The sequence below is a fragment of the Gracilinanus agilis genome, chromosome 4 (assembly GCF_016433145.1).
Source record: "Gracilinanus agilis isolate LMUSP501 chromosome 4, AgileGrace, whole genome shotgun sequence".
NCBI lineage: Eukaryota > Metazoa > Chordata > Mammalia > Didelphimorphia > Didelphidae > Gracilinanus > Gracilinanus agilis.
Genome location: NC_058133.1, coordinates 426,701,428 through 426,711,765, shown reverse-complemented (window position 1 = coordinate 426,711,765; position 10,338 = coordinate 426,701,428). Strand labels below are relative to the sequence as shown.

The 10,338-nt window shown below is 34.3% G+C and overlaps 1 protein-coding gene across 1 annotated transcript in view; it reads left to right on the top strand.

Annotated features, from left to right (window-relative positions):
* Positions 1-10,338, top strand: part of PRKN (parkin RBR E3 ubiquitin protein ligase) — a 1,541,099-nt gene that overhangs the window by 229,083 nt on the left and 1,301,678 nt on the right. Inside the window, exon 4 of the mRNA XM_044675477.1 lies at positions 1,937-2,177. Within this exon, the coding sequence (XP_044531412.1) occupies positions 1,937-2,177 (241 nt within the window). The remainder of the gene's footprint in view (positions 1-1,936; positions 2,178-10,338) is intronic.

The following is a 10,338-nucleotide window of genomic DNA, read 5'->3' as shown; positions in this document are numbered from 1 at the left end:
GCTTATTATCAGAAAATAACCCTCTAGTGAATGTTTCTAGGAATTCAGCATTTGATAATGGCATTTGGAAAAAAGATTTTCCTTTCAAATACCTCAGAAAAAATGATCACATTTTCTCAAGTCTGGATTTTGAAGTGGCCACCCCATGCCAAACCTTCACCTATCCTTTTATCCATTGGATCTGTTCTGAAGATGGTCTAAAACTGTAATAGCAAAATATAGACCAGCACACCAACTGTCTTACAAAATAGTATCTCCGAAGGATGGGAACAAATCAAGAAACTAATGGTCTAAGAGTCATAAAAATAGTATTTTAGGCAAAATATTCCATGTATCATCCTACATACTGAAATATGTTCCACATTATCCCATTACCTACTTCAAGCTTTGCCAGGAGTAACAACTTATTCCTTAGAGCTATATTTTGTTTTCTGGATTCTTCAAAATTTCACATCTCATAGACAGCTCTGCAGAATTACTTAGCAACCCTTGTTGCTGTCAGAGAGAATATATACATATATACATATACATACATATGTATATACATATACATATACATATACATATATATGCATATACATATACATATATATATATATATATATATATATACTTGCTATTTGCCCTATGTCATCCAAAGACAAATTTTTCTCAGTACTGATTTTCAGTTCACAGAAAATTTGGCCACCCAAGTACAAATGGAATCATAATCAGTGTATCTATGGTTCCTTCATGCTCCACCCTTTCCTGTTCTTGTTCCAAATGGAAATATGTCTAGCAAATTTGTTCCCTCTTGAGTCAGAAAAATATTCTTTCTTCATGAAACTTTCACTCCATGGAGCAGGCCATTTGCTTATTAGATACTGAATGGGAAACCAGGCTCAATGATGTTTGCAATTCTTATGGAAAATCTAAAACCCATTCTGGCTTTTGACAGTTTATGTGTTTGTGGGCGTGTTATACCAGTCAACTTTTTAAAAATTGCATAATTTAATTATTAAAAGTCCTCTTGTTCATTATGTTCATAGATATAAAAATATAAAGGTATTAGAATTTTGAAATAAGTACTGGCAAAAGTTTTTAAGGAATTTAAAATGTGTTTAGTTTTTTTCTGTATTTTTTCAAGAAATTATGTGTTGGGGACAGTTGGGTGGCTCAGTGGATTGAGAGCCAGACCCAAAGACAGGAGGTCCTAGGTTCAAATCCAGCCTCAGATATTTCCTAGCTCTATGACTCTGGGCAAGTCACTTGACCTCCACTGCCTAGCCCTTACCACTCTTCTGTCTTAGAACCAATACAAAGTATTGTTCTATATTTTAAGATGGAAGGTAAGGGTTTTAAAAAAATGTATGTTTCAGGGGAAATCCATTGAGAGAAAACATTTGTACATAACTATTCCATTTATATGGAAATATTTGAATTAGTGTTTTTCTAAGGGAAAAAGGTAATCAAGACCAAGGCTACCTGCCAAAATCTAAACTTAATTAGTAGTCGTGGGAACAAATGTCATTTGTAGAGTAAGATTAATTTGTAAGAGAATGACATTTCTTTTTTTTTTTTCATTATATATACTGTATGGCACCTTTTCTTTTCCAATGAAGTCATGGTCTTTATTAAAAATAAAGTATTTTACACTTTTGTTTATAATTTCACTTAGGTCCAAATTTCATTTTGGAGCCTCTGGCCCTAATCCAACATTTCCTGTCAAATATACTCAGTATGTAAATGCTATGACCCATTTCAAGGTCAAGTAATCCTAATTTTAGTAATTTGCATTTATCACTTTCCTTTAAGTTCCATTACTGTATGTAGAAATTATACATATGAGATTTTAAAATATGCAACAAATTCTAGAATTATGGACAAGTCAAACTTTTTCCGTTTATCGGGAATTTAAAATTTGTCATATTATGTATATGTATTTTTCCTTCTACAGAACTGTGATTTGGATCAGCAGAGTATAGTTCATGTGGTACAGAGAGCCCAGAGAGATGATCGGAAAGGGGATATATCCAGGCAGGACAATCCTGGACACTCTAGAGGAGTCATAGGCGGAGAACCTGAGAGCTTAACTCGAGTGGACCTCAGTAGCAGCATCCTCCCTGCTTACTCTGTAGGCCTGGCTGTTATTCTGGAGAATGAAGACAAGGATGATTCTCATCAAGCTGGACATGCAGGTAATTTGCTGTGCCTGTATCCTTAATTAACCCACCAAAGGGGTGGATTTCCCCTTCCTCCATTGGATTAGATATAGAGCTTCAAGTGAGGGCAGATATAGACAGGATATATTTAAATCTGTACCTGTGAGAAGACCTATTTGTCTGGTAGAAATAATTGGCTGGGAAAATGGAATCAAATAGCCTAAATTCTACTTGAAATTCTGAAAGTTCTATAGAACATTTATTAATTTCTTAGTATATGCTAGACACTGTACTAAGGCTAGGAATCCAAATAGTAGCAGAAACTTATCATCTTTCAAGATTTATCAACCTTGTTACTCATATTTTATCCATACCTTCCGCCCCTCTGATTGGAGAGCTGGAGGGAAAAGCAAAGAACTCTTCTCAAAACCTCCATTTCAAGATGGCTGGCAGGTCAGCCATTTCTTCATTTCCCACTAGATTGTCCTCTTTTACTTCTCCACCATGCTCTACAATGAATATTTCCTCTCCCCTAAATCCTTTGCTGCTTTCTTTTCTGGATTGTCTTTGCTCATTAGATTTAAGCTACTGGCAGGCAGGGTTTGACTCTTTTTTTAATTTTTTTTTAAATTTTGAATTTGAATTGGCACAATGTCAAGCACAGAGTTGCTTAACAAACATTTATTCATTGATTGACTGTAAAAGACAATCCCTGTCCTCAAAAAACTTACATTATCTGAAGGAAGACAATGTAAAAAGAAACTGAAAAGTTGGAGGAGAGGTTTGAACTATAAATCTTAAAGGAAAACATGAATCCAGGAGGCAGAAGTAATGAGAGAGAAAATTGCAAGAATGGGGGAGAAAAAAGATGAAAATGGGAGATCAATTGTCCTGCTTAAGCAATAGCAAGAAGGCCATTTTTATACTGGATCATAGAATGCAGGAAGAGGATTAAGTTAGAAAAGGGCAAAAGCAGCCCCATAGCAGTTGCCTAATACATGTTTATTGTCTTGACTTAAAGGAACTAGTAGGTGAAAAGTTTTAAGAGTTAGACAGGATTTTGGTCACTAAGTGAAATAAATAACATAAGAGAACAGAAGAGAACCTAGGAAAGACTCTTGGTAGACACCCACCATTAGTGAGTTTGTCCTGGATAAAAATTCAGCCAAGGGTCTAGTTCTTTCCTAGAATGTTCCGTTGTAGTAGGCTAGAATTTGCATGTCTTTTGCAAGAGCCCAGAATAATGTAAGTGGTTTATTAAAGTCAGAAAAAGAAGCATAACAAAGCTGGAATACCATGAAATCTCTTCAAGATATTGATAAGGCAGTTTGTTATACTGATTTTCTCTACTGAGGTTAAAATAAGGTTTCCAAAAGTGTATACTTAAATGTGACAATTCATTTTTTTAAAAATGTAACAAGATATAATCACCTGGAAGTATTTTTTTCTCCACAACTATTGGTGAGGTAAGTGGAAATCATAGAGAAGGATCAGTTTTGATCTGTGAACACTAGAAAGGATCAACACTGATTGTTTTATTGTTTTATTCATATTTATTTATTTGCAATGTTTTATTGAAAAAGCCAAATTTGGATTAAAGTCTGTAGATAAGTAACAGCTATTAGCAAAATATTCTTCAACAAGAGGCTGAAATAAACTAATTAATTGAATGTTATTATGTGTCATATAGTCTAATAAACACAATTATAATATTTGACCTTTATTTACCTTTTTAAGTCTACAAGTGCTTTTAAATTACTTGGATCAGAAATTGAGGTTGGTTAAACGTGAATTTTCTTTTTTTTTTCTTTTTTTTTTTTAAACCCTTAACTTCTGTATATTGGCTCTTTGGTGGAAGAGTGGTAAGGATGGGCAATGGGGGTCAGGTGACTTGCCCAGGGTCAGACAGCTGGGAAGTGTCTGAGGTAGGATTTGAACCTAGGACCTCCCGTCTCTAGGTCTGGCTCTCAATCCACTGAGCTACCCAGCTGCCCCCAAACGTGAATTTTCTGACATAGAAAGAGGTTGAGATAGCTTTGAGCTCTAGCCCCAGGGAAAATCATAATCAAAGAGTAGTCAGAAAATGAACAAAGGGGGAATAAATGGTAAAAAAAAAAAGACTGAAATTACCAAGTATTTCAGAAGCATGAAATATTAGTTAAAGACCTTTACCATCAGCAGATACATCAACAGGGAAGATACTATTAACAGAAGGGAGTTTAGTCCTAGACATGCATAAATAAATAATGCAAGAGAAAGGAAAATGAATGACCACTAGATGAAGCAGAAGGCACTATGGACTCCCAAGAGTTCATGGAAACATAGGAAAAACTTTTTTGAATGGTTTAAAAGAGAAATGTGGATTATGAAAGCAGAATATATGTCCTGTAGAGCAGCAATATGACAAAGGGTAACTAGTTTACACAGTGGCTAGAGCTCTGTACCTGGATCTGAGTTCAAATCCAGCCTCAGACACTTCCTAGTTGTTTGACCCTAGCCAAATCACTTAGCCCTGTTTGCTTAACCCTTGCCCTCCAGTCTTAAGGTCTTTCCATATAAGTAAGATCATATTCATCACAAATATAGGGTGAGAAAAGATAACTTCAGAATTATAGACTTCCCAGAAGAACATTACAAGTAAAAAAAACACCCTTGAATACTATGTTTCAGGAAATATTACAAGAAAATTGTCTAGAACTTCTGAATCCAGAAAACAAACTGCCAGTTCATAGAATCCACAGATTGCTTTAGGGGGAAACAAAACAAATGTCTGGATTTCTCTGTTTTGGCCAAGAGAATAACATGAAGAATCCTCTCAGAGGATTTAGAAAAAATCTAGATAAACCCAAACAGCATACCTCTAACTTGCCAGACTATTAACAGAGTAAGAAAAGCAAATGAGATTCATCTACTATAATCTTCGATTTTTATTTTTTGAGAATGCTCTGATGGTGCTTTGTCCTTACCACTTTTTTTGCTTTCAGATCATTAACTGTCCTTTAACTAATGTCTTGGAATTTTTCCAGTAATCAAAGTCAGGCTCACTGACCTATAGTTTAAAGACTTCACCTTTTCATCCCTTTAAAAAAATGAATATTTACCCTTTTCTGATCTGGTTCCTCTTCTATTCTATGTATTCTTTCTTTCCTTCCCTCTCCAATAATTGTTAATTTTATGTTTTCTTCAAGTTTTAGGTCTTTAGAATTTTTTTCCAATTGACAAGCATTTAATTGTGTTTCCCTCTATCTCTAATCTCACTATAAATACAAAAGAAAAGAAAAGAAAAGAAAAGAAAAAGGGAAAGAAAAATGAAACACTTGAAACAAATATGAATACCTATGCAAAACAAATTCTCATTTATCCATGTTCAAAAATGCATCTCATTCTACATGTTTTCCAAAATCACTAACAGTGGCTCAGCAATCATACCTGACAGTTATTTCAGTTCTCATGAATATAATTCATTCTCAATCTAGATTTTAGCTCATCAAGAGCTATGATTAGTTCCCTTCTTTTCTCCCAAACCATCTTCAGTATCAATTCCCTATTAACAGCTTTTATTCTGCACTTTTTGTGCAGAGCATCTATCTTGGCATAGAAAATAGAAATAAAATAGTGAAGTTTGCATTCTCTCTCTCTCTCTCCCTCCCTCCCATAGTGTAAAACTCCCGTAGTTCTTTCTTTCAATATGGAGATAGCATTATTTCTCATAAGTCCTTCAGGAATGTCCTGGATTATTGCATTATTGCATTTCTACTAGTAATAAAGTCCATTACATTGGATAGTTCCACAATGTTCTGTGTTTTCTTGGTTCTGCTCATTTCACTCTGCATCAATTCACTGAGGTTCTTCCAGTTCATATAGAAATTCTCCTGATCATTATTCCTACAGCACAACAGTATTCCATCATCATATACTACAATTTGTTCAGCCATTCCCCAATTGAGGGATACCTCCTCATTTTCCATTTTTTGCCACCACAAAGAATTCAGCTATGAAAATTTTTGTACAAATATTTTTTCATTATCATCTCTATGGGTCACAAAGCAAGTAGTGGTATTGCTGGGTCAAAAGGTAGTTAATCTTTTAAAGCCCTTTGGGCATAATTCTAAATTGCCTTCCAGAATTGTTGGATTAATTCACAACTCCACCAGCATTGCATTAGTGTCCCAATTTTGATACATCCCCTCCAACATTTGTTATTTTCCTTTACTGTCATATTGCCAACATGCTAGGAATGAGGTGGTACCTAAGAGTTGTTTTTATAAGCATTTCTCTAATTAGGAGGGATTTAGAAGACTTTTTCATGGGATTATTGAGAGTTTTTATTTCTTCATATGAAAACTGACTATTCATGTCCCTTGAACATTTGTCAATTGGGGAATCGTTTGATTTCTTGTAAAATTCACTTAGTTCTTTATAAATTTGAGAAATTAGACCTTTGTCAGAGGTTTTTATTATACATTTTCCCCAATTTGTTGATTCCTTTCAAATTTTAGTTGCATTGGTTTTTGTGTATATAAACTTTTAAATTTAATATAATCAAAATCATTCATTTTATATTTTATAATGTTCTCTATCTCTTGCTTGGTCTTAAATTCCTTCCTTTCCTGATCTGACAGTTATACTATTCTATGTTCACATATTTTTTTATAATTTACCTCTTTATATTTAAGCCATTTACTCATTTTGAATTTATCTTTGTGTAGGTTTTGAGGTATTGATCTAAACCTATTTTTTTCCATACTGTTTTCCAGTTCTCCTAGCAGTTTTTGTCAAATAGTTGATTCTTGACCCAAAACCAGAGATCTTTGGGTTTATTGAACACTATCTTGCTGCTGTCATTTACCTCAAGTCTATTCCATTGATCCATCCATCTTTTAGCCAGTACCATATTGTTTTGATGACCACTGCTTTATAGTACAGTTTGAGATATGGTACTGCTAGACCTCCTTCCTGCACATTTATTTAATTAGTTCCCTTGATATTCTTGATCTTTTGTTCTTCCAAATGAACTTTGTAAGAATTTTTTTCTAATTCTATTAAATAGTCTTTTGGTAGTTTGAGAAGTATAGCACTGAATAAGTAAATTAATTTAGGTAGGATTGTCATTTTTATTATATTAGCTCATTCTACACATGAGCAATTAATGTTTTCCAATTATTTAGATTTAGTTTTATTTGTGTGAAAAGTGTTTTGTAATTATTTTTGTTTCCTGAATTTGTCTGGGCAATTAGATTCCCAAATATTTTATATTGTCTAGAGTGATTTATTTATTTATTTGTTTGTTTTTTAATCCCTTAACTTCTGTGTATTGGCTCCTAGGTGGAAGAGTGGTAAGGGTGGGCAATGGGGGTCAAGTGATTTGCCCAGGGTCACACAGTTTGGAAGTATCTGAGGCCTGATTTGAACCTAGGACCTCCTGTCTCTAGGCCTGACTTTCAATCCACTGAGTTACCCAGCTGCCCCCTCTAGAGTGATTTAAATGGAGTTTCTCTTTCTAACTCTGGATGCTTGGTTTTGTTGGAAATATATATGAATACTGATGAGTTATGTGGGTTTATTTTGTACCCTGCAACTTTGCTAAAGTTATTGATTGTTTCTACTAGATTTTAGTTGATTTTCTTGGATTCTCTAGGTATACCATCATGTCATCTGCAAAGAGTGATAGTATAGTTTCCTCATTGCCTACTTTGATCCCTTCTATTTCTTTTTCTTTAATTGCTACTGATAGCATTTCTAGTACAATATTAAATAGTAGTGTTGTTAATGGGCATCTTTGTATCACTCCTAATCTTATTGGGAAGGCTTCTAACTTATCCCTATTGAAGATGATGCTTGCTGATGGTTTTAAATAAATACTGTTTATTATTTTGATAAAAAGGCCTTATACTTTCTAGTGTTTTATATAGGAATGGGTGTTATATTTTGTCAAAGGCTTTTTTTGCATCTATTGATATAATCATGTGATTTCTATTGGTTTGGTTGTTGACATGATCAGTTATGCAGATGGTTTTCCTAATATTGGACCAACATTGCATTTGAAATAGGTAACTGGATGAGGAAGGAGATTAGAAGGGGAAACACAGGTACAACTAGGGTAAAATTAGTCCCTCAGCTGAATTGGGGAGGTAACAAACTATCACACACTTAGCTGGGGAAAGAACAAAATAACAGAAACCAAACACAGCCAGGGAAAACAGTTTAACTTAACAGTGTGTTCTTGTAGTCTGGGAAGGAGAAGTAAAGGAAGCTTATATAAAAGGATTTTAATAGTTAACAAGGGCAGGAAAAGGAGATAAGAGGGATCAACTGTCACTTGAGTCTATGGGTCAACTGCCAGGAATGTTGGAAAGGGAAAATGGCGTCTCTGACACTAACTATAAGCAGCCAGCTTAGGCAGGGCTGATTTGGAAGGGGTTAATGGGAATCTCCTGGAACAGTCCACTGGATGATTTCTAGATGGATCAGGTCTCAGGAACCTCCAGGTACACAGTAAAGTAATCCACTGGGGAAATTAGGGAGATGGATATATCTGTATGTCCACCATATAAGATAAAACTCCAGTCTCAACCTGAACTTCTTGGACTTTCTAGATGATCTCGTAGATACTTCCCAAGGCACAGAGATAACCCACCTCCATAGGCTTACTGTTCTGTTGCCCAAACCTCCAACTCCACAACTCACTCCCAAAGGCAAACTGTCAGCTTTTTCAGTCACTGCGTACAAGCTCCTGCCAACATTCCAGGTTTGGAATTTTCAGCTCCTGCCAGGTTTTGCCTAGTCTGCTTTTGCACTAACTATAATAAATCCTAATCTATAATTTTCCTATAACACATTCCTGGTATAAATCCCAACTGGTCATAATGAATAATCCTTGTGATAACTTCCTGTGGACTTGTAGCTAGTGTTTTATTTAATATTTTTGCATCTATGTCCATTAGGATATTGGTCTATAGTTTTCTTTCTCTGTTTTTGGTATTCCTGGCTTGGCAATCAGCACTATATTTGTATCATAAAAAGAATTTGGTAAAACTCCTAATAGTTTGTAGAGTATTTGGATTAATTGTTCTTTAAATGTTTGATAGAATTCACTTGTGAAATCATCTGTACCTGATGATTTTTATCTTAGGGAGTTCACCGATGGCTTCTTCAATTTCCCTTTCTGATATGGGATGATTTACAAATTCTATTTCCTCTTTTGTTAATCTAAGCAATTTATATTTTTGTAAATATTCATCCATTTCTCCTAGATTTCTTTCTTCTTTCCCTCATCAGTGATAATTGTCTCTTCCACTCTATCTTTTGTGGTCTTATCCTTTCTTCGAACCTCTTTTTTTCTTCAAAATAGCTTTAAAAAGGCAACAAATATGACTCTTTTTGTTTTTACCTTTCCTTGCCAACTGCAGCTTCATTCTGAGTTTTAACATTCCTGACATTATTCTTACATGCCCATACCCTGCTTTTTGTATTCATTCTTGGTTACCTGCCTTTTCTTTCATCTTTGGTATCTAAGACTTACCTTTGGCACTTTCCTCTGAATTGTTGTTAAATTCCCCATATCCTGCTTTAGATGTGAAACTCAGAAGGGGATATGTTGTGTCTGTAAAGGTCTACCTGGAGTTTAAGGATAATAGGGTGATCGATTATTTCACACTTCACAACAGTACAATATGCCTTTTTGTATCATTATATTTATAGCAGTTACTCAAAACATGTCTGAATTGTTGAATTGCATTATTTCATCATAATATTTAAAATTTCTTTGTCAAATGTCAACTTAAAATTCTCATCAAATCTTTTTATCTAATATTTTTTATTTGTCCTGTACATAAGGCAGTTTGTTCATAGGTTTCATCTATCGAACAGAAAAGAAAAATAAGTTAGTTTAAGAGATAGTCATATATCAGTTTAACTGTGAAGAATGCTGTTTTGTTTCAGTCTTTATGCCCCTTCCTCATCCCCCACCAAAAATATGTGTGTAGTATTCAGGTTCTGGTTCTTACCCCTTACAAATCTTACAAGCAGCCAAAGATTAGGCTGAATAGAAGAAAAAAAGTGTACTTTATCCTCATTGATAGTTTAACAACTGAATTAGTTGAAAAAAACTCTTAGTTTAAAAGTGGTGAAAGTTATACAAATTTGGAGAAAAAAAAAAAAAAAATATATATATATATATATATATATATATATATAT